We start from the raw sequence: 26578 nt of genomic DNA, 5'->3' as shown, positions 1-26578 counted from the left end.
ATTTTATTGATCTATTTCCGATTCTTATTTCACAGAGTAGTATATGCAAGTGTTTTTTTATATTATTATTCGATAGTATTAGTAGATAGACGACCGAATGGCGTAGTGGTTAGTGACCTGACTACTGAGCCGATGGTCCCGGGTTCGATTCCCGGCTGGGGCAGATATTTGTTTAAACACAAATATTTGTTCTCGGGTCTTGGATGTGCCCGTAAAATGGCAATAGGCCCGCCCCCTATTACATTGGGACTAACATAACACTCTGGCGAAAAGTGGGTGCAGCAATGCACCTCTGCCTACCCCGCAAGGGAGTACATTGGTACAAGGCGTGAGTGCGTGTTTTTTTTTTTTTTTTTTATTCGATAGTTTATATCGCTTTATAATAGTTAAAAAAAATATTGCTTGCGGCCCGCGACCCCATGACTTAAACGTGTTTGTGGCCCTTACATAAAAAAGGTTGAGTACCAATGGTCTAGACCATATGTATACCAAATTTCATTCAAATCCGTTCAGTAGTTTTGGCGTGAAAGAGTAACAGACAGACAGACAGACAGACAGTTCCGGATATATCCAACAGATGGCACTAAAAGCGCAATACAGAGAGCTTGTATGGAACGGAGGCCAATTAATATGAAGATCCTACATCGCGGTATTAAAGTTTTTCAGTTGTCTGAATTAAATACAAAACCTAATATGTTAAATCTATTCTATAGTAGGAGAATCAGACAGTGACTTTCGCATTTATAATATTAGTTAGGATTAGGATGAGCAAAAGTTGCGTTTGTAAGCCAATAAACTATAATTTTTGAAGTAGATATTATGACATAGCTTTATTTTTATCACCATATTTATCACCGAAGGTAAAGCAGAAGTCAGGTCCTGAATATATGCAGCAGAGTCAAAAGCATCGCGCATTTGTTTGATCTAAATGGACAGAAGCCTTCTCATACATACATATATGCATTTCAAGGCACCGACGTTGCATACAAAGAAACTCAACGGCCAACATTCATTTACATACATACATGCATACCTGCTGCTCAAAGGCATTTGATTTTCCTTTCTACACCTTGAGAGCATTGGAAAATGTAATGGTTTTAAGATGCACATTTGAGGTAAGAGTCCACCTTTTAACATTGTACGCCACGGACGCATTAATCTTTGTAAAAATTCATACAAGTTTGTCAATTTCATCGACGTCGCCGATGCGGTTTCTCCACTCTTTATGACAATCCGTTTGATGCGATTCGTACGATATCAATAGGTGGATGCTTGCTAACCTTTACGCAGCATAGTTATAAATGCAAAAATTGTGTCGTTTAGTGTATTATTTAACTTTTTTTTATTCCGAGACAACATGATAGTGCAGTGGTCTCTGACTGCTATTCCAGCTATTGCTTTTGCTATTGGGGTCGGTCATGTGTGCTAATTGTTTATGTTGTAGGACGTCGCCACCCCACCTGCCATGTGTGGAGATCCGTGTCCTGCAGTCAAATATATTTAATAAGAACTAGATGGAGTGACAGTGCAAAAGAAACGTCTCGAAAAATAAATAACACCCTACTACTACCACTGAGCTCTTATTCTGAATTAGTTCGTTAACAACCAATCACGTGAGTATAAATGTGCTGTGAAAAGTGGGTGGCTCGCTTGTGAGCCACCTCTGACTACCCCTTCGGGTATTACAGACGTGAGTGAATATATATAGTTCGTTAAGGAGATTTGTAACTTCATTCATTGATGCAATGGTTGTCATAGGTTGAATTTAAACAGTTTTCCAGTAAACAAAATGCGGAAAGGTTTTGCTTTGTTTTTGTATGTGCACCACCATGTTGTTCGTAAGTATATTGTTAATCTAAGCCTGCAGGGGATTATAATAAGCTGTGTGATTCTGAGAATCGCATACTAGAGAATAGTAAGGGTCATGTCCAGCACTAGATTATTCAGGCTGTGCCATTCTGAGAATAGGTATACTAACTAACCTATAGTAATATTCGACTCTGAAACGACATTGAATTTCAAATTATCAATAATATTATTTCAGACTTTCAGTTAGGTATAAACTTACCAGACTAGTGAAATAAATGTATTCACTACGATTCCTATATGTATGGGCTATAATTCTCGTCCTATAAAAACGAGATACAAAATATACTTTTCTAACCTTTTTTATAATCTACTTAATTCAGGCCCAGGCTAAACTTAGTGCTGCCACGGTGCAAAAAGAAAGGAGAAAGTAAATAAATTATTCCAAGATATGCACATAACTTTCTGGCAGGCAAAGGTAACTAAGTGCCGACCGTAGACGTAGACCGTATGATATTATGACTTCAAAATAAACATGCATGCCACAACCAGGGCCAACAGATATTTGGAACTTCTGGACAAATGCCACGGCATTTCTACGTACTTTCACGAAAAGTTCTCGTCTTTACACGTGATTTATTCCATTTAAAAAGTATTTTAGTTCAAATATTAAAACGCTGACTATTAAAAATCCCTATGGAAAGAATGAAACAACAGATTTTTTTCGATATCACCATGGTTACCAATCTAATGTGTAATCAAATGCGTTTATTAGATTTCCTATCGCATACTACTGAGTTTTACAGTAACTCATTTACTGTGACAGCTATAAGACTGTGGAATGCATTACCTGTAAATATCCGTTTTGCGAAGACAGCTATAGGTTTCAAAAAACAGGTAAAAGATCATTATCTTTCCTCCATCTTGCAATAGTACCTACCTATATCTATATAATATATAAATCTATATAACTTTGATTACATTATGTATGTATGTATTTAAGTATTTATTATTAAACATGAATGTTTACTACATTTTGTACACCTTCCTCATTTATTCTTTAAGTCTCTCCTCCACCCAAAGGTTGCCTAGAAGAGATCGCTTTTAGCGATAAGGCCGCCTATTGCGTTATATTGTAAATTGTTATTTGTGTAAATTGTTTTTAAGTCAATAAAGTAGTATTCTATTCTATTCTATTCTAATGTAAGCGATATTATATTTTCAGTAGCAGTAATTCCTTTCTTAAATAAGAATAAATATATAAATACTTATGGGAATTTAAGATGCGGGAATATGCAACACCCATTTAGGTTAAACACATTAACAATAAGTTTTATCGATTTATCTTCTTTTTCACGAAAATTCTTGGGATTTGCGAAAACACGGATATTTCGACAAAAGTGAAAAAAAAAACTTACTGATAAAAGCACCTCACCTGCCGATCCTTGAACATCAGTAGAATCACCATCAGATTCAAAAAGAACCCAAAGAATCCGATCAGGAACAAAACAAATGCCGACACGACGTACCCCCACCGCGGCATCAGAAGCGGGAATCCCTCATCGTACGCTCTGACCACTGTGTCGTTTATGACGTCCTGGTATATCGTCGTCATGTTCACTGCTCACTATCACTACACTTAAGTGAAATATACACTCCACTGGCACTTCACATCACTGCCGACTGTTTTTGGTGGTACCTGTAAAGGAAAGAATCGTGATTAATTTTGTGAAAAAAGTAAAATGACCTACAAAAAAAGGGACATACAAAAAAATTCAAGACAGAAGTCGCGATGAATTTTTGAAACCAGTTTCTTTTTGAAGTAATACCTAGTTTCCCGTTAATTGAATCGTAAGAGACTATTTCAGATCCAATTTAAATATAAATTCTTTCTCATTCAAATAAAAAGAATACGGTATATTTTTCCAATACACCGCCCCTGCAATATCACTTGCCTTTACTACACTTTACTTCCTCTCGGACCAGGTCCTCTTCACTACCCTGTGGGGTGTTGGGAGGGCACCGTATTATTAAGGTAGCAATTGGCTGCAGAAGATGCAGAGATTTGCAGCAAACGACCAGTCACTAGCATCCAAATTAATTCCATGGAAGTGACTATTACTTACAAACTATGTAGTAGTGATGTTGTGACACATCATCTCCTACCTCATGTAGTTGGCGGCCAATTGCCACCTTTAGAGGTAAAATAACTGGAGGCTTCGGCAACCGCAATGTAGGTACATATATTATGTCGGGGTTCGCTAGTTCTACTATGACCCACAGCTTCAGCAGGGATACCTACTGCTACTGCTTGACAAAATACGCAGTTTCGGAGAATTTACGTGCCATCACGACTCTAGTGCTTAGAACAGCAACGCTCCGTAACTTTGTGGTTCCTCAAATCCCTCGTTCAAGAAATATAGGTAAATGATATATCGAAATATGTGAGAACCAAGAATACATAATGGTACAGTAAGAGGCAGACAAATAACAAATAGTTACTCGATTCTAGTACTCTTTCAAAAACTGCGATAAGTACCTACAGCTCGCGACCGCAAGTGAGTACAATATGCAAAAAGCGGGTGACTCACTTGCGAGTCACCTCTGAGTACCCCTTCGGGCATTACAGTCGTGGGCATTACTGTATTTATGTTTGTATGTTTTGTTCTCTAAAAACTTCAGAAACGCACGACTCTTCGCCAATGATACAGATCTAACAAACTTCCAGGCTTAAAAACTATTGTAAAATTTACGAGTAGGTATCGCAAACTGTAGGTTTTCCGTAAGTTTAATGGAAAGTCTCGATAATTCGTAAACTTACTTGGAAACTGGCAAACCAACTTTGTAAACAGAAATAGATCCCTTCGGAGTTGATACTCTCCTATAACCTTATAGTTTCTATATTACGTATCTATACCTATAAAGTCTGGATAAATGTCTGGTCCAATATTTATTCCAACTACTTTCCAGTATGATACTTGTATTTCGCTTAGTTAATATATTTTAAATTATAAAAATGAAATTAAAAGCGCATAAATAATTCAATAACGCATGGTGCAATTTCCAAAAATCTGTTTTTTAAACGTCGTGAATTCTAGATAAAAAATCTATCGGTATTGTTCTTTATTTCCATACAGTAAACGTTTTCTAACTAAAATTAGAGTGTTTCTTAATTGCTATTCAAGGGGTGAGACAGGCCGACGGACAGGAGTCCTTCACAGGAAATAATATTTTTAAGGCGAAGCGAAGCTAGCGTGCTACAGACAGTTTTTACTAAAATAATAAATTATACGCTATTTGGTGAAGGTAGGTACTGGACGGTAATTCTATACTGACAAAAAACTGACGAACGAGAGCTGTCGGCACGTTTAAAATAAATAAATATAAATATGTGGGGACATCTCACACACGGCCATCCGACCCCAAGCTAGGCAGAACCTGTGTTATGGGTGTCGGACAGCTGATATATCTACACAAATACATAGATAGATAGATACTAAATATAAATATCAACACCCAAGACCCGAGTTCAAATATCTGTCTTTAAACAAATATCTGCCCCAGCCGGGAATCGAACCCGGGACCTTCGGCATAGCAGTCAGGGCCACTAACCACTACGCCATTCGACCGTCTGTACAATAACAACGACATTGATTCGTGGCTCAAGCACTAAGGTCAGGCAACAGCGCTCTGAAAAAAAATCGTAATATAGAGTATAGAATTCTTTAGTACACTTGACTCCTCTTTGATCATAAATATCCTTCCACCCTAGAGTTGTCATGAAAAAATCGCTTTAAGCGATAAGAACGCCATTTTTGTAGGTAGGTACATATGTGTTAGAATTTAAGTTATGTAAGTATATTTTATGTGTGTACAAATAAAGAATATTCTATCTATCTATTTATCTTTAGTGAATCCCCTGAGAATGATTCGGATTTTTATTTATTTATTTATTTATTTAAGAAAACTTACAGCTAACACATTTATTATATATAGTAAAAAGTAAAAAACAAAAAGCCAATTAAAAGTTTTCACTAATAGCTTACAAATTAAAAAAAAGCCAGGGAAGCCGCTGTTTGTACAACCGCGAATAAAATTTTAATAAAACTAAAACCTACATTCTTAAAGGTAAGATAATTGCAACACAAAAAAAAGCTAGACAAACTTAGAACTAAACTTATCAGTTAAGAAATAATAAATGCTTTTGACATCACTATTAAATAAATCAATATCACTGCATTCAATTGCCAGTGAGTTAAACAAGTGGGATGCTCTTAAAAGAAATGAGTTACGACGGTAATTCGTATGAACCACCGGCACATGCAAAATTAACTTACGGCGGATTTGACGTTGGGGAACTAAAATGTTAATTTTATTTAACCTTTAACTGCCGACCTACCCGTCTCACAGACGGCCTCGTTTTTATTTTGACAATATTTTTTCACCCGAAGCGTTGCCAAGGTTCCGCCCCTCAGTACCCTCCTCCCCCCGCGTGTTCTACTTGCTGTAGGCGTCCCGCTTACGGTGCGTGCACAGGTGCTTTATGCGGAGCTCGAGACGTCTCACAGACGTAAGTACGGTGTTTATGTTCCAAACTTGATACGTCTCTTGGTCGTCACCACGTTGTAAATTCATGTACTACCTTAGTGTCTTGAGGTCGTCACATCGTAATTAACATATGTTTTTTTCCTACGGAATGTCTGAAAGTGGTAGTTCAGGGTCAAAAAAGAGGACACTACCTAGTGATTATAAAAATCAAGCAATTGATAATCATAGGAAACTGAGAGAAAGGAGACAGGACGTGCGAGGCGATGAAATATCAGACCACCGCGAGAACTACGTTGTTCCATTGAACCAGTTATTGGTCCTACAGATATGCCCTCACCGCTTCCTGCCCGAGCATAAGCTCAAGAATAGCTGGGTATTCGGAAGACCTGTGCCATTTGTCCAAGTCTACTAAAAAGACGCACAAAAAAATCATGTTGTCTCTGGAAGAAACTCATGTGCCTTACATTTTGCCTACAAATATGCAATAGCTGCAAGCCATAAATATGCTAACTTGATTGAGTGTCAGTTTTTTATTTCGTTAAGTTTTTGTGCTGATTCTTTTTTATTTTACTTTGTTAGTTATAAAAGAGTAAAATCATAAAAAAATTCTACTGATATGTGTATAAATAAAAATATATATATGTCTAATAAAAGTTCCTAAAAATGTTCAAATTAAACTTGGGGTCTCATCAATACAGGCTGATTTCTTGTTAAATTAAGTAATTGTTTTATTGACTATCCATATATTATAAGCCATTTAACTGTAGTATTTGAATGGGTGGTTATAAATTAAATTAAACGAATACTTTATTTTTAAATGATTTTTCAAATATCTACGTCTCTCAGACGTAACCTCGTTGTTAGTCGCGCGTTTAGGCCACGTCGGCAGTTAAAGGTTAATAATTCAGGACAATCCATGAAATTCTGACATAACTTCAGGAGAAATGCGATGTCCGACGCATCTCTTCTAATATAAAGAGGAAGTAAATGGAATTGATTACAATGGAATTCGTAACTTATTCTAGGGATTTTAAATTTGAAACACAAGTACCGAATAAACTTTTTCTGAATGGATTCCAGCTTCAATTTGTAGATCTCATAGTGTGGGTTCCAAACTTGACATGCATATTCGAGATGACTTCTTACTAAGGCACAATAGAGCATTTTGATCGATTTCATTCGTTTAAAATGTTTACAAGACCGTATAAGAAAACCAAGAGCTCTATATGCTTTATTAACCACGCTCTCAATGTGGTGACCAAAAATCAACTTAGTGTCCATTATCACTCCCAAATCTCTGATTTTATTACAACTTGTAATGGTTTCGGTGTAAATACTGTAAGAAACACTTGCGAGATTTCGTTTACGGCCAAACGATACCGAAAAACACTTTGAAACATTAATATCTAACTTGTTTAGGATACAATACGATATAACTCGGTTAAGATCATCTTGGAGAAGGCTAGAATCTATCGGACTATTGACCACCCTAAAGACTTTCATGTCATCAGCAAAGAGAAGATATTTAGAGTGACGGAAACAGGTGCCAATGTCATTTATATAAATGATAAAAAGGAGTGGCCCGAGCAGGGATCCTTGAGGGACTCCAGAGGGAATACATGTCCAGTGAGACGTGTAACCATTTAAAACTACAGCCTGAGATCTGTTACTGATGTAGGATGAAAACCAGCGGTACAAGTCTCCTCGAATACCAGACTGAAGGAACTTTTTGAGTAACATTCTGTGGTCAATACGGTCAACGCCTCGAGACCACATTCGGTTGAAATCCATTTAATGAAGCTCATGTTAAAGTCTCCTAAAATTAAAAATTTGTCTGAATCATTGTGCGTGGTTGCATATTCGAGTTTATCAGAGAAACACTGTAATCGTTCGGAAAAAGATAAACCTAAGTTTTCTTCACATAAATAAAGGGTGCAAATATGTAACTTATAACTAAACTTAACTGTATTTTGCTATCACAGACGAGGTATGAAGGAGATGAAAAATGTCTTTTACGTTCAGGCTAGGACCCCAGTAGTCAAACTGTTTTCTGTCGGTTTATACCTCTTTTCAGCCGAGATGATTCCTGTTACTTGCTATATTTTGCTAGTTTTGCGCTCGAAATTTGCAACGTTACGCGCGCGTAGTAACTGGCGAACACAGTTTCCCTACTGGGAACGCAGCCTTGTATCTACAACTAGACACTATACTATAATACCTAATATTAAAGTCAAGATACCTAGTATGATAACATTAATATTCAAGATCAGTATCATGTTCATTGCCTTGCGGCTGATTCTGCGGCTAGCTCTGATACTGACTTAGTTTACAACACTATAGGTAAGACACATATTTATAGAAGAACGAACTTATACATTTACAATTATTAGTTATCAGTACATTAATTATCATCAACAACTGTTTTACTGACCAACCATAGACAAATATATGTAGGTATTAGGCTGCGTTCCTAGTAGACAAACTGTTTGCATGTAGGTAATTTTACCGATCTTAAATCTAAATTTTAGAAATGAACTACGTATCTAAGCTTGACAGCAGGTTTTATAGTCAGGTGGGTGACATTATTTTAGTATAATTACGAAATGCCGCTGCTTACATAATACAAGTACCTAACTACATTATGTATTAAACTACCTAAGTCTTGAAGTTGAGGAGTTAATTTTCTTTCGAATTTGGTCTTGAGCTGACTTAAATAATTAATACTCAGTGACATGGTTGAGGTTATAAATGCTCAAATCCTTTCAGTCTTTCCTACTTACTAATTTACTGACGGAACAGATGGCTGAAAATGAATCCAGTGGCGTGTTAATGGCTACAAAACTTTAGCTTCATTTTAAATACCGGTGCTTATACAACCAAAAAGAATTCTTATTTAAGCGGTCACTTTTACACAAAATGGAGATTAATAATAACATTCAGTTGAACTCTCACTATCTTTTAAAAATGAAAATTTGGCTACGAGTATCTTTAATAATACGGTTGGCATATGTAGGTATATATTGGCATAGGTTGGTTGTAGGTATATGGCATTGAGTAATTATGTTAGTTTAATGTTTGTCACTATCCTAAGTACCTATATTTAAGTATAAGAGCATGGTCTGCCACTAAACTATTATAACAATTTGGCAGAATATTTATATTTCTTGTAATAGAATAAGCTTAAGAGGAATAAATGTTTTAAAACAAAAACAAACAACAGAGTAAGGCTCGTGGACTTTCGGAACAGTTAGTTTCAGAACAGCGGTTTCAGACTACCTAGCGTATTTTTCAGTGCGTAAAAGCTCTTTTGTGGAACTCAACTAGTACGGGCGTTGAAGCGCTTCTAAGCTCGTATAAGCGCGATTGATACTGACATTACACCACCTGATTCGAGCATAGAGGTCAAAGTATGCCGTGTCCCGTTTTTGTATACGCGTAGGTATATGCTGAAACAACGGTATTATGGGCTGAAGCTATACGTTAATACCTTATCAAACTCACAAACGTTGTAATCCATTTAAACATTGACAGTTTGTTAGTTTGCAAAGGGTTTAAAGTATTTATGAACCTGACTCGAGTCTGAATTTTTCGCATGAAAATTTTAATCTACATTAGGTACGCTACTTTCTCGTTTAGCTGTAAAGCCGTATCTTACATACATATTTTTAAACATAAATGGAAGGAAGAGTGACTATCCGGCTATGACCCAGGGCTGTTAACCTTGATCCACTGGCTTTGACTAAGAACTAGAGTGCGGGGCGACCGACACAACCGCATCCGCAAAGGCAGAGTAAATATATAGTTATATGTATATTTTTGGTGTCTATATGTTGTATCCAAGGGTATATTCTTAGGGAAAGTTTTTATAAAATTGTAGGTAGGTATCTTACCCTTTAACTATACCAACCATTAATAAATAATTTACGACGACATATTATTATTGTTCCTGAAAAATTTAACTACCTAGGAAAGTTTTTCAGTTTTGCCAGTAGATATACTACAAGGTAAGATATCTACTGTATAAATGTCAATAACTGTAGCCGATTTTAACCTATAAAAATACCCTTCATAAAGAAGTCTAATCTTAGAAATCGTAATTTGATTTCTATTCAGGTTCCCGAAGATGTTTGAAATTAGATTCAATTCATTGGCTCTCATGAAAATGTCCCCAGTGGAGGTTTTCATTTGACTACTATAAAGGCTGTTGTAAATTCAAAAGTCGTATAGTAAGCGAAAAGAGGGTTTCAAAAACAAGGGTCACCCAAGCGGATGAACCAATTTTAGGTTTATCTATATTTTACGAAAATCGACTTTTTCGTACAAAAGTTGTGTCAAATAGTTTGTCTCTTGCTCTGACAGTATAATGTCAGAGCATGAGGTCATAGATTTAATTTTGATTAACTTTGTTGTGCAAGCCATCCCTAGAGTTTATGTTGGGGATTTTTTTAACGTTGGTTAGGTTATTTGGTTTCATGTTTAGAAGGCGCAACCTCTGAAATAAGAAGCAAAAACTAGTGAACAGCCGCAAGTCCTACAGAGAAAATAAACCTGTTAAGGACCATAAAGTTGCTTTTTCCCAGGGAAAGGAGGTTTTTGGGAAAATTAACTTAGCTACTTTACTCTTGTTAAATAAGATGCTTAGATATTTATAGTATTCCCTCTCTGTTTTACGAAGCCTCCTGAGCTTGGTATATTTTGAAACAAAGTAGACAGTTACGAAACATAATTAGTGTAATCTGTTTATGAAAAAAGAATTATCTAAATCGGTCTAATACTGGTAGACATACGAGAAAAAAAACATACACACAATCGAATTGAGAACCGTCTCCTTTTTTTGATGCCGGTAAAAATGCATTTCAATTTTTTATGGTGTCAGCTATACTGACAAATATACTGGCATAACATTCGATACCTGTTTTTTTTTTGCTGTGTTAGTTATTAATTATAAAACAAAAGGATCAGCAGGGTGATCACGAAAAATATAGAATCGAATTCGAGTGCGTCTATTGTCAACTTGACAGCACTTTCGAACACTTTTTACCTATAGAATTGACAGTTGTCGCACTCGCATTCGATTCTATACGTTAGCTCTGTTTTTCGTCATCGCCCTGCAGGTATGATTAAAATACGGAGAATCCACCAGAAAACCGAAAATTTTACACATAGGTAAGTATTATTAATGACTATTATTTAGTAAAAGCAAGTTTTACCGCACTTTACGAGTCATGTATGGCCGTACTGACCGACTACTGGGCAGTCATATTTTTTTAGTACCCCTTCGGGGAGGTTTTTCTTACTTTACTGTTTACTAAACAACATCACATTATATTAAAACAATTTTTGTTTACCTTAAAAAAGGAAACATAATTTTACGAATTTATATTTAGCATACAATGTTGTGTTTGTTTTAGCTTAACAAAAGGAAATGAATGAAAAACGAGAAAAAAGTTCTAATGCTGGTAAATGTGTTTCCCTGGATTCTTAAATAATAATATTAAATCCTGATTCAGTGCCGCCTCTCGTCAGTTCTTACAAAATGTAATTAGGTACGTATTATGTTATTATTTCTTGAGACTCTTAAGAATACTTACAAGAAGTTACCACAATTTATCAAACTTTTCTCTTTCCCGATAAAGTTAAAAGTTACGATACTTTACCAACAGGATATTACAGGCCTCCTATAGTTCCGTTCTACCCGCGTATTGATTTCATTCCTGAAAAATACTCTCACAGAGATGCTGGTTCGAATCCTAATCCAGGCAAGTACCTACCAATGAATATTCTTTACAATTTATGTGATGAAGCTGAAGCAAAATATGGTGAGGAAACCTGCACATTTATTTATTTATTTATTTATTTATACTTTTATTGCACAATATACAGAAGTAAATATGTACAATTAGGTGGACTTAATGCTAGAAGCATTTTCTACCAGTCAACCTGCAGGAGGTACCGGGAGCAAATTGTATGGGAGTGCAAAAAAAAAAAAAAAGAACTTTACACGATTTTAGAGAGAAAAAAAAAAAAAACAAATAAGTGCAACAAATAAATATAAAATCCTGCAACAATTTATACTTATGGAGTTTACTAATAGATAATATATAATCCTATATGCCTAATATATATATATATATATGTATACTATATATAATACATAAATACATAAATAATATTATTATATAAACACACAACAATAGAGGTGCAAGAAAAGATGATCTTTCTTCTATCCTATCCTGCTGAGATAATGAGCCCGAACCAGTGATTTAAATACTGCTCGGCTGGGAGCCTTCCTGATAGACTCAGGGAGGTCATTCCACAGTCGGACAGCTGTAACGGAGAAGGAATTAAGCATAAAACCTGAATGATGTAGTGGTAAGGACAACAAAAGATTATGGGAGGAGCGGAGGTGCCTGTTATGCGTATCTGATAGAAAGTTGAAAATAGATTTAAGGTAAGAAGGGGAATTAGGTTCAAAGAGGACAGAAAAAAGAAGGCAGAGAATACGTACATTCCTCCTATCTCGAATAGGAAGCCACTTTAGCTTAGCACGATAACTGGACACGTGATCATATTTTCGGAGACCGAAAATAAAACGTATACAGGTGTTCTGCAAGCGTTCCAGTTTATTAAGCAATGCCTCCGTCAGATCCAAGTAGCACACATCAGCATAGTCAAGAATGGGCAAGAGAAGAGAGGTTGCCAGAGAAAGTTTTGTCTTGAAAGGTAGAAAGTTTTTAAGGCGAATAAGAGAATGCATAGAGGCATAGATCCGACGAGACACATTATCAATTTGTGCACATCTAGATTTGTGAAACCGTGAACCCACCAACCCGCAGGTTTAAACCTGGGGGATATGCACAAAAACTACATTCGAGGGAACCAAATGCAGGTACCCCCAAAAATAACAGAATAGAATAGATGCGGCCCGGGACGCTATGACGTAATGTGCGCGAACCCTAATACGTTGTTTTCCAAAATTAAAGCAGATATAATTTACCTATGTACAACAGACCCACGCGCCAATACATAAGTGGATGCCGCGCCCGCGTTAACCGTGTGACATAAATCCTTTTTACATTGTAAGTATTCTAAATTCCACCAGCGAAAGAGGCTATAAAATTGTGGCGAATCTAGAATTCAGGGATTCTTTGAAGAAAAATATTCCTGACAAAAGTACCTTAGGGATATTAGTTCTACTTTCCGCCAGAGATTTGTTGAATTTATAAAGATTATGTGACTCCTTATTTGAGCGTTCTCTTTGCAGAAGCTGAAACTTCAGCGCTCATTGTACGAACGTAATATCTCAACCTTAAGTGCCAAATGTTCGGACAGTTTTACTTTCAGTTCTATCTGAACGGATGAAAATCCGTGTCATGTGTGTATAATTTGAGGTGTAGTAATCTGAAGGTGAATAAGCTCGGATATGTGGTCGGATCCGATCAGGCAAAACTGTATAAGTCAGGCCTGATCGGATCGGACGATCGTACTCTCCATGATAGCCTAGCAAGTATTGACAATATCAGATCTGGTCTCAACTCTCGGCTGATTTATTGGAAGAAACTGTAGTACCGACAGTAAATTTCAAACAAGTTCAACTAATAACTAACATTTTCGAGTGTGCTTCCCGTAAGGATTTCCCGTAGGAATTCGGGGTAAACATCACCATCAAATACGCGTGCTTTACGCAGTTGTACGCTATTTGTATTTCAAATTCCGTTATAATCTCCTAAAGGTGGCTTAATTATTTGATAGTTAAACTAACTGTGATTTTTTATTCATATTAGTTTATTCGTAACGTAATAAACCAAAGTATATGACATTTTTTTTATCTATGCTAGTACGGGGCCTTTGTGAAATAGTGGTAGAGTATTATTATGACTACCGACATTCGACATGTCATTGTAAAATTCTACGTCGAATAAACCGTATTTGATTTCATTTGAAAGTATATTATAATAATAACATGAACCAAATGTTCAATACCACGTTTCTGTTATGCACGTCAAGTCGTTTGACCCATCTGTGGCAGTAAATCGCACCCTTGCCTTAAGTGGCATGAAAATTAGGTACATTATAAGTTACGGCTGTAGGCAGACTTACATTATGGGTTTTGGGAACTATGAGGATGCGGCTAAAATGTTAAAATAGAGATCTATGGACTATCAGCTTCATAACTACCTACTTATATATAATACATAGGTACTATTGTACCTTGACAAACAAACAAATAAATAAAATGTACCTATGCAAACTTCCTGAATAAAAAAAAATGCATTTTTTCATCTGTCGGATCAATTTAACCTGCCTTAATTATTTTACCGTTTATATGTTATACCTATGATTTCTTATACAAAATTCCACCACATGTGTAATTTATACAGATGTGTAAATTAATTTTATATAATTTATTAGTAATCTTGCTTTATAAATAATTATTAATGTTAATGTTATTTAATCAAAAATATGGGTTGTGACCTGGAATAAATAAATTTATTATTATTATTATTATTATCTTGTCACAATTATGTACTTAATTATGTAATCAGGACGATTATTTATTGTTAACTCAGTGAAATATCCACAGGGCAATATGAATACGCTTTTCACATGCGTCATGTTGTGTCAAAAGCAATTAATATTCACATTTTATATCATTGGCATGATGATATTTGCTCGGCTGGTTACAATAACGAGTGACCCCGATACTCGCATGGCTATTATGTAACTCATAAAGACAGTTCCTCTAATAATATGGCTTCTCTTCTTACAAAAACACAAGACTAGGGTTTATTACCGAGCTGAGGTGATTAGCTAGGCAGGCTAGCATCAGACGCCGACTTTACAGAGAGGGCCGAACGTACTCTATATCAGGAACAGAGGGGTCACTCCCTAAATCGACAAACGAACGGACAAGAATTGTCATGGTCTTCGCTAATTAATTCGTATAACCTAACGCAAAATAAGCGCGGAGTTAGTGCAGCGCGTGTGCCGTTAGGTGGCGACTCTCCCGCACCATACGAATTCACGTTTACTCGCCGCTTCTCGAACTGTGTAAGAACTCGCACTCAGGGCCCAGTTTACTGAACAGATACCGCCAACTACAGCTACGAAAAATGTATGAATCGGAAGCTATAAACCATTTCAACGTCACTGTTCACAGTTATTGCATACTTGTAAAAAAGTTTTTGATAAATCGAACAGTCAGCAGTTTATTATATTATCTACGTATTTATTACAAAATTTTAAGATGCTTTTTCAATTGCTTGTCTAACTTAAGCCCTTTATTATTATCTATAGGACGAGAATGATAGATAGAATAGAATGGACCAAATTAAGCAAATATAATTTGTCCATTATGTCTATCTATCTATCATTCTCGTCCTATCTCTACACAAGGGCGTACCCAGGATTTCAGCTAGGGGGGGGCAGCGCATACCTGTTTCAAGATGATGTTTGGTCGGGAATAGGTATTTAAAAAAATCGTGATGTTAAAATTTGTGATAGAGAACTAATAAGAACAATAATTAATAACATTAACATGACATTACGGTTATAAGTTGCTTATGTTTATTTATTTTATGCTTTTTTTTACTATTCGGCTGTACCATTTTAAAACATAGTAAGAATCATGAGACAAAATGTTCAGGAGAGCCTAAAATGTTTTTATCCCTTCATTTCAATGGCCTGGTAAAACTATGATACACATCGGAACGGATGTAAGCTTAAAAGAAGCGGCAGAAACTTGGCTTGATATACAATACTATTTCATTTAAATATGACTAATATTGTTGAAATGTACAAAAGAAAACACAAACTAGGTTTTAAATGGTTTTCTGACCCTAAAACCGCCCTGACTGACCATTTCATAACCTAGCAAGGGCCATTATTGTGTCATTTAAGACGAGTTAAGTATATTAAAATTACAATTATTGCGGTGTTGCTACATTTTTTATATGTTTGGGATTCAAATTTTGCAGCACTTTTATATAACCGTACTGTAAGTAATAGCTCAAATAACCGCATATGGGTATCTGTATGACATGTATTATATTACTATCTGGTATTTTGATCGAAAAAAGTTTAATAATGTTTGTGCGTTACTAAAATTAAAGCTCGAAAATTGACCATTGCTGACCATTTGAAAACCTAGTATGAGCCATTGACCATTTTAAAAAATATTAAGTAAAGTCAACATTAAAGTGGTTGGTGGCTCTTACTAGGTTTTGAAATGATTTATCTGATATTTTTTTTGACAGGGTGACTTAGTAGATTTTTGAAATTTTATTTTCGTTTCTTTTTGATATTCTGACAATGCAGTTTTGTGCGCAATTGCCTAAAATAATGCATAAATCAAAGACCCGTATTTTTTTCAAACATGGCACTTACTAGGTTTTCAAATGTTACAGACGTATTAAAGAGACATATCGAGATTGTTTATATTTTGTCTCAGAAGAAGTTGAATAGGTTGTATAGAACGTTCTTCGTGGTATTGGCTTCGTGGTCCCAAACCTCACCAAACGACCTCACGTGATTAATGGATGGCTCCTATCGTCCGTAACTACATAGCACTAGATGTTGTTTTCTCCAAATTACATATATTCGGCTTTAATCCTACAGTGGGTGATCAAATTATTATGATCACTTGCAGAAAAGTCATTTTTATGTTTCAAAAGGGCTTGTTCTTTTCAATTTTTTTCTTTATGTTATTGACTTTTGACTGAGCAACACTGCACTTTTCAGCTATCTGACATTGTGAGAGACTTTTAATGAGTAGTAATGTTTTGATTTCAACTATTTTTGCCTCAGGAATGTATTTACTAGAGATGCGACGAATATTCGGCAACTATTCGGTATTCGGCCTATTCGGCCAGTTTTTTCAGTATTCGGTATTCGGCCGAATAGTGCGTACTATTCGGGCCGAATACCGAATAGTAAATCATGTAAAAAATTACTTGTTATTTTAATCAAAATTGTGTATTTATTTCCAAATCACAATATTTTAGTACTTAAAATTAATCAGTAGTAAGTTGTGCTGGATAAAAACGAGCATTTCAGCATTTTTTGGTAGACCACGATTGCGCTTTTCATTGTAACCATCCTCAGAAAATAACCTCTCACTATATACTTCCAGGTGAAGAAATATAAGTTTTTGCAAATTTCAAAAGGTTCGGGTATTGTTTTTTTGTTTGCTGACCAGTGACCACCACTTGTAAGGATCGGCCATCCGATCTAGGCGAACTATTATAAAATAAAAATTCAACTCGTTTGCCACAGCATTCTAACTCCTAATAATGAGCATTTCTCAATAATCTGTAGCGACTTCTTCAAAGCAGTTCATGGAACAAAAAAAACAGGTTGCAGTGCCGAATATTCGGCGGCCAAATATTCGGCGCTTCGGCCGGCAGCGTCGCCGAATATTCGGTATTCGGTATTCGGCCAATTCACTATTCGTGGCAACACTAGTATTTACCCTTACCCATTATATAAATTTTATAAATTAACAAAAACCGAAATAAAAAACCACTTTTAATGGTGAAATCTAAAGGTAAATGTTTGTTATTCCATTAACTAAACAATTTATATATTCAAAAAACAACAATATAAAGCAAATGAATTGCACTACAGAACTTATAATCTCCAAAAGCAAATTTCACCAAGTGGACAGATAGGGATGATTTTTGACATAATATTATTACAATGTATAAAATCCAATGTTGCCATACGCATAAACGCTTTGTGAACAAAATGATATATGTACAATACTCAAAGGTTTCATCATCATCATCATCATCTCAGCCATAGGACGTCCACTGCTGAACATAGGCCTCCCCCAATGATTTCCACCTTGTCCGATCGGAGGCGGCCCGAATCCAGTGCTTCCCCGCGGACTTCACTATATCGTCCGTCCATCTCGCGGGGGGCCGCCCAACGCTGCGCTTGCCGGTACGTGGTCTCCACTCTAGGACTCTTCTGCTCCACCGACCATCAGACCTCCGAGCAATGTGTCCGGCCCACTGCAGCTTTCTGACTCGATAGGCTATGTCGGTTACTTTGGTTCTTCTACAGATCTCTTCATTTCTGATTCGATCACGTAGAGATACGCCGAGCATAGCCCTTTCCATAGCTCGCTGGGTGACTCTGAGCCTATTCAAGAGGCCTAAAGTTAGAGACCACGTCTCGGCACCGTAGGTCATCACTGGCAACACGCACTGTTCAAAGACTTTCGTCTTGAGACACTGGGGAATTTTGGACGTGAAGACTCAAAGGTTTGCTGGTGGTTTATGACTGAAATATTAGATCGTAGTCATAGTCGTTTTCTTCATAAAAAATCAAGTGATCATAATAATTTGATCAGCCACTGTAGATGGCTCTGATTGTTTCGTCGAGAGCGGAAACTATGTTTACGAAAATTTACGTTTATTTTATCTTCTAGGGGGGGGCAGCTGCCCCCCCCTGCCCCTACCTGGGTACGCCCTTGTCTCTACAACCGTTTGTCTAGAAGCTTATTAATAGCCAAAACTATTATCTTGATCAAGTTTATCGGACATTCACAAAATAAACTAACTAACTATTGATATAATATGTATATAATTAATATATATGAATATATAATTGGACATGTCATTGTCAGGCGTAACTGTGATGGCGATTGCTGTTTTTTTTTTTATTTTCAACAATTTAAAATTTTCTTATTTTTTAAAGACTGATGAAGAATTGAGGGGGTATCGCGAAATCATAACAAAGAAACATTTACGAAGTAATTAGTGTCAAATTAAATACATTTTAGTGATAGTAACTGATCACTGAGGTTAAGCAACAACTGACACGGTAAGCCATTGGATGGGTGACCGATTTCAAGTGGTTCTTTTCTGGATGCTTCCGTGCTTCGGACGGCACGTTAAGCCGTGGGTCCCGGTCACTGCTTCGGCGACAGTCATTAAGCCTAGTCAGAGGCCTTCGGGCGGCTTGAAAAACATCTGACAGTCGGGTTGCCCACTTACCCGACAACTCTCTCAGCACAAGCTTGCTTGTGTTGGGGTCCACCAACCCGCACTAAGCCAGCGTGGTGGACTAGGCCTAAACCCTTCCTTCATTGGAAGGAAACCCGTGCCCCAGCAGTGGGGACGTGATCGGTCGTGTTGATGATGAAATACATTTTGGATCCGAAAATCGTTGTCTAACAAGTTAGCGATAGGGGGCTTTTGCGAAATCGGTAAAAAAGTCGTAGATTTGAAAGTAAATGTTTAATAGTCCGCAGCGCGATTCGCTCTATTATTGACGGCTACAATACTCTCGGGATAACAATGTTGATTGGACATTTACATACCGCCGAGAACCGCAAAGTTTGTTAAATATAATTGATATTCCGTGAAATGTATTCAAAAATACCTCAAAATACCTATGCTTTTTAAAATTGACACTATCGATGGCCAAGTTACTTGCGATAGTGCGATTAATATTTTTTCATAACTTGCAGGGTGTTTTATTATATTTTTGGGCGCGATTGAAAGTTAGGTTAAGTTTGTAAAATTATTAGAAATCAAACAAACAAAACACAGCAATGAAAAATAGGAACGGTGACATAATAGGAACGGCAATGACAGATGGAACTTTTTTGGTCGCGAATGTATATGACTCTAAAAACCCTACTAATAGTTCAGAGTATATAAATACACACCACATCCGCCATAAATGTATACCTACCATCTATGTCATATCATAATCCGTTTCCCATTTGGATGTCTGAATAAAATAAAATCTGAATAAAACCCTAAATAAAATCGAGTTTGGTCGAATTCGCTATTCACACCCGATTCATATCGCACTGTTTTCTATTGTTGAAAAAGGTTAGACGGATGTAAGGGTATCTGAAAAGGGTAGTCGATACAACCTGTCAAAAAGTGATATGGGCCAGTGAAAAACGACTTTTTCAAGTAGAGAAAACTATAGGTACAGTCAACCAAAAAGATGAGTACACGCACGAGCAGTGAAAAAGTTCCATTTACAAAATGCCGACTCTAAATAGAACATATTCTGATGTGCTGTTAAATGACAATGGGCAGATTGGGACCACCCTCCAATAGCAGTAAGACTAATGTCGTTGGATAGGTCTTGTCAATAGGAATACCTTTTGCTTTGACAGCTTTGTTGTCACAGTTGTCCGTTCAGAGATATTTGACTTATAAGTTCCGATAGTCATCAGTTCATCTTACTGCTATTGGAGGCTGGACCACCCTCCAATAGCAGGGCAGTCAATTTTGCCCTGAGCTATCTTTAATAAGAAAGTTAAATCAGCGGCATTTCGTCTAATACTTAGACGAAGCAAATGTAATTTATTACAGTTAAACTCATAGCTATTTTTAGGTAATTTAAATTTGAAATTAAGATATCGGACGAATTTACGTTGCACTGATTCAATTTTGGAAATATACACGTCGTATCTTGGATTCCAAACTTGAGAGGCATACTCAAGTATACTTCTGACTAAAGAGCAGTACAATACCTTAATCGACAAGACCTATCCAACGATGTTAGTCTTATTGCTATTGGAGGGTGGTCCCAGCTCCCATATATTTTTGCCCATCCTCTTAGCTACTACAATATTGCACACAGCTAAGTAGCCTTTTCCGTTTAGAAGTAAGTAATTTGGTTGTTATCTAACTGGAACTTTTTAATTGTATACTCCAGTTTTTTTCTCTGTAATGAAAACAACTGGGCTAAATAGTTCCGCATCCAGGGTTATCGTCAGGCTGAATAAATTAATTAGAACAAATTACTCCCCGCGCTCATAACTGCCTAGTACTTTGGTGGAAAATTCTCACAGTAAATTTTCAAGAATATTTTTAGCTTTACTGCATCTAGCTGGCACGGATAACGTTTATAAAATGCCACAACTCGTCACGCTATAGTTTAGGCTTAAATCGGAAGTCGGTAAATAATGTACCTATTCATTTTCTTGGTTCTACCTTTTTTGGCATAAGATTTTTTTGCCTAATCTCGTATTGCATAGTAACGTTTGGTCAAAGTCTCGTTACGCCGAAAATCGTATGGCATAAATCTCGTTTAGTAAAAAGTTATTTCGCATAACATTGTTTAGCCTAATAATGGTATGGCCAAATCTTGAATAGCCTAATAATGCTATGGCATAGGTTTATACAAAGTAATAATATTAGTTTGGCTTTAACTTTGACGGAGCGTCTCCCTACATAGCGCAAACTGGTGCCTTGTATTGTTTCCGCTGTTTGGAAAACGCTCCGCTACGCTTCGCTACGCTCCGCTACGCTCCGCTTTGGTTTTGATGAACATGTGCACCTAACACGCTCCTCTTCACTTTGCTCGTCGTCGCACCTATTTATAGGTTTCGATCTCATGGGGTTTGTAATAATTATATTGGTCGTTAACTTTCGATTTTTTGATCATACAATATCGTGATTTTCGGGATGTAGGAGAAAAATACCACAATTTGTACATTTACTACATACTTAATATATTATTTATTAAGATAATATTAGGAGAAACAAGATTATACATAGGTATAGACGAACATAAATTTGAGCAAACGAAACTTAGGTGTTTAAAGATTGTGCCTAAAGAGTTTTAGACGAAACGAGCCTTATGCCACATAAGTCTTGGCAAAGTGATGGTTCGGCCAAAAAAGTTTAGACCATACGAGTTATGCAAAATGAGTTTTGGTCAATAAAGATTATGCCAGATGAGCGGAACCCATTTTCTTCCATGGTTCAAATTCTTAGTTTTGAAAAATGTTATCTATTATGTATATTACACTCACGTGCAAAAAAACTGTTCCACTTACAAAATTCCAAAAATAAATGGCAAATTTTTTAAAAATACATTTGACAGAAAATTTGAACAAAATGTTTACGTTTTTAGTTGGTAATATTCTGGTAACCCTATAAATGTACTTCAATATTGCAGACTGCGTTATTAAGCTAGCTTTTTCCGTCCAGGAATAACTTGACGATTTTTTGACTGGTAGGTACTTTTTATTGCAAATGAGTGTATAAATATTTACGAATTAAACGAATAATGACAGAACCACCTATGATTAATTCAATAAATGTAATTAAACGAAAAAGAAGGACATTAAATTAAGCGCTATAAATATATCGACGATAGATGTGGAAACATACACCTTTTTTAAAATATTACAGAATAATATTCTCGCTAGTTTATTCAAATCTTTGTCACTATCACTGTTACACTGACAGACCGTTTGAAAACGTCTACAACCCTTTCTAGGTCATAAATCTTCGATTTACAGTAGGTGATTTTATACCTAATATATTTTGCTCATATTATGTGAGTGTGGTCTAGTTTTATTTGATTTTTGAGACCCTTTTTGGCCTTACGAGAATAACAAATCCCTTGTGCGATTAAATATAATATGTAAGCTGTCAAGTTGTGGGCATTTAACGTGAAGTTACTTTGACATAGGTGTAACTGTGAGCATAGCTGAGTTGTGCACGCACGCTGAGCTGACATGCGAATGATATATGAAAAGCTTAGGGAAATTCCACTTAGATTTCGTATGTATCATAGTCGTGCCGCTGGCGCTGCCGTCAAATAGGTATACAGGATGTTGCAAAAATGGTATACTAAGCCGAAAGGGGCTTACTCTGGATGTAATTTATGAACAACTTTTCTCTATAGCAATGACCTCCAGAGTCAACTCCTTTTGGCACAACTTACATTGTAGGTATATAGTTGTAGGAAGAACTGTAAAAAACGGGATCTTTCGTACATTTCTATAACTAAAATTGCCACTTTTACCATTGTATGGTGATAATACGATACCTAGTAACATACGTATAACCTACAGTACAAATACTCCTCGTTAGAATCACGCCACTCACCACAAACCACATACAAAGTATATTTACATAAAAAGATGCAAGTACCTTATATTAATATATTATTTTCCGATATGGTTTTCCTTATTGCGTAATCTTTTGATGCCCAGTATAATATAATTAGTTACATAAGTATAATTTTATACTCTGTTGGTATTTTATTTGCATTGATGACAAACTGGAATGGTAGTAATATTTCTATATAAAAAAACAAACACTCACACCTTGTACTAATGTACTCCCTTGCGGGGTAGGCAGAGGTGCATTGCTGCACGCACTTTTCGTCAGTGTTATGTTAGTCCCAATGTAATAGGGGGCGGGCCTATTGCCATTTTACGGGCACATCCAAGACCCGAGTACAATTATCTGTGTTTAAACAAATATCTAATCTAATATCTGCCCCAGGCAGGAATCGAACCCCAGAACTTCGGCTCAGTAGTCAGGGTCATTAACCACTACGCCATTCGGTCGTCATATTGCTATATACTAACCTATATAATACTACAGAATGGATATGTTTTGATATGAAATAGAGGTTACAGTTCATTCATACAGCACCCGTTTTACAGGATCTCTTTTTAACCCCCGACAAAAAAGATATACAGTATAGTAAAACTTTAATAGTATTAAAGTTGCTATTTCATCGTTTAGAATCAGCCGTAAAGGTCTTTTTACATATTCTGGGCAGGGTATATGATGTCTGACCTTGTCATTACATTTTATTTAAGAAGATTTATTATCTTTGAACCTTAGAAGGTAGGTCTATATTTAACGTAAACACAAGACAAAACCACTTATGGTGCAAGAGACGCAAAATTGTACGCTCTACCGTCTAAGACTATTTGGGAAAATAGTACATACAAACATATTAACTTCAATACCTCCATATTACTAAATCTATGCCATTTATAATCACAAAACAATTTATAATAATAATATAAAGTTATGTTTCAGCTTATTATACAGGGGGGTTACTCTATACTGACGAAAAACGATCGAATGAGAGCTGTCATGCAATCGAAACGTTTAAATACAACGAGGTAGAGTTGTGGCTCGGGCAGGGCGCTCCGAAACATAGTTTTTCATCATAATATAGAGTGACCTCCTAGAACCTCTTGTGCGTGAGTGTGACCCGCACTTTCAAATTCAAATTCAATTCATTTATTCACACTAAATCACAACATACACGACATAATTAAGATATTTTTCAAAAAACTATACGTAAAATAAACATATTTTTTTTTCACAATTTTGTGGGCAGTTGTGTAATAAATTAACTGAATTACAGTTACAGGCTTGGTTCACACTAGTTGTGGTAGTGTGAATGGGCCGGGCGACTCAGCGTTGTTGTCACGGAACAGGATTGCCCCGTGACGCTGTTATTCTGTCGCTAGCCTAGCTTTCCGGTTTTTATTAATATCGCTATATATTTTATCCTACCTACAATAAAATAAAACGATCAAAAAAATATACTCACTCAAATAAATATTTGCGGATGTACCGAACTGGGTTAATTACCTAGAATATATGGGAATCAGACCGGATATCCGTGTAGAATATGCATAGCCAGAGGGCAAAATTTATTTGTTTCCTAATGTAGCCATATGCATATATAAATGGATTAGCCGGGGTAAATTTTAAAGTACTTAACAGAATTATGAAATTCCGGTAAATAAAAAAGTCTGGAATAACAGTTTTTATTTTTCAGGAAACTGGAGTAGGTTCTGTCCCTATTACTAGGACATGGATCTTTACTGTTTTATTCGAAAAACCAACATGATAAATTGCAGATTATTAATTTTATTAGTCGTGGTGGCGTAACGGGTAAGGTCTCTGTACTCATTTGTGAGGCCGTGGGTTAGAATCCTGCCATATACCAAGGAATTAAAGGAAATAGAAATAAGGAATTTAACATACTCTTACGGTGAAGGAAAACATCGTGAAGAAACCTGTACATCTAGATTCTTGATGTGTACTCTAGTGCATTGTATTCATTCAAAACCGGCAATACTGCTCAGTTTAAGTACCAACGTAACGAAAAGTGAGATTACAGTCGTGAGCAGTGTATTCATGTAGTTATGTATAAAATTGCAAGCTTAATCCTTCTAGGTACAGTCAAGTGCAGAGAAACCTGAACCCCCTCTCATAGTAACAATGCTTCTGAGGGGGGTCAAGTTTATCTGCCTCTTACTGTACCCTCGATTAACTCATTATTTTATATCTCGGAATTTCTACGAGAAAACAAAGCTAGTTAAATATAATAATGAAAAAATACGTTACCTTCAATAAGGAAATCCAGACCCACAATCTGTTGTTTTAGTTACTCATTAATGTACTTAATCGTTTCTGAAATTATTCAATCAAAAGATACTATTAAATGTTGACAAATAAACCGCATGAATAAAGTACCTATCACCGGCAATATTATCACTTTAATATATAATTTAGTTGCGCAACGAAAAAAATTTGCTCCGATCGCAAAACTTCGAGATCCGAAAGATATATTTTTCGCAGCGCGAGCGGGCGTGTCTCCCGGGCCGCGCGACATCCGAGACTAACGGGATAAGGGTTACACCACCCCCTTTTATACCCACGGGGAGTCCTTCCCTGATGCAACAACCTGTCGGAGTCAGACCTACGACAGGAGCTCTTTTGTTTCTCAAAAACAATTGAATGCCTGCACAAACGGTTGCGAAGACGCTTCGAATGACGAGATAATATACTTTAGTTCTACAAAATGTTTCTTGAAATTAAAATATGCCATGCACACACAGATTGATAAATTTCAAGACCCAGCGTAAAAAGTTGAGGAAATACACTCGATCGTAAGCAATGAAAAGGTTCCAGTAAATTTATCAGCGCATCAGAATATTATTACCAACTTAAAATGTAAATATCTAAGAAGTTAAAATTTTCAATTCATTGTTTCGCAAAGTTATGTGGTATTTTGTGAGTGAAACTTTTTCATTGCTCGCGAGTTTATTGGGAAGCGTAACCCAAGAACGACCAAGTCTGTTCAATGAATAATAGGACCACAAGGACCACAATGTGTTTATTACACTCAAGACTCACGAGAGTCACGAGAAATAAAAAAGTTGAGTAAGTAAGTGACATACGGTGTGGAACTTTTTCATTGCACGTGAGTTTATATTTTTTACGTATTATCTGGGTCCTACTATTCCCAGTTATCCCTTGGACAGACTTGGCCACTCTCCCTCCGCTCTTGACCATGAAATTTTGTTCATAAAATCGTTGGAGTGTGCTAATATCTTCTTTGTGGTTTTATTACGACAAAAAATCTTTCCTTATTAGGTTTTAAGTACTTAGGTATCTGAAGAGTTTTTATGGACGTT

General features: G+C 36.3%; 1 protein-coding gene across 1 annotated transcript in view; it reads right to left on the bottom strand.

The window, feature by feature from the left end:
• Positions 1 to 25767, bottom strand: part of LOC125489864 (melanopsin-like) — a 41145-nt gene extending 15378 nt beyond the window's left edge. The window contains exons 1-2 of the mRNA XM_048627250.1: positions 25506 to 25767; positions 3242 to 3505 (exon numbers count right to left, since the gene is read on the bottom strand). Coding sequence (XP_048483207.1) covers positions 3242 to 3421 — 180 coding nt within the window. The 5' untranslated portion in view covers positions 3422 to 3505; positions 25506 to 25767. The remainder of the gene's footprint in view (positions 1 to 3241; positions 3506 to 25505) is intronic.
• Positions 25768 to 26578: the final 811 nt, after the last annotated feature.

Source organism: Plutella xylostella, chromosome 18 (genome assembly GCF_932276165.1).
Source record: "Plutella xylostella chromosome 18, ilPluXylo3.1, whole genome shotgun sequence".
NCBI classification, from domain to species: Eukaryota; Metazoa; Arthropoda; class Insecta; order Lepidoptera; family Plutellidae; genus Plutella; species Plutella xylostella.
The sequence above is the reverse complement of the archived record's forward strand: the minus strand, read 5'-3'. Positions and strand labels throughout refer to the sequence as shown.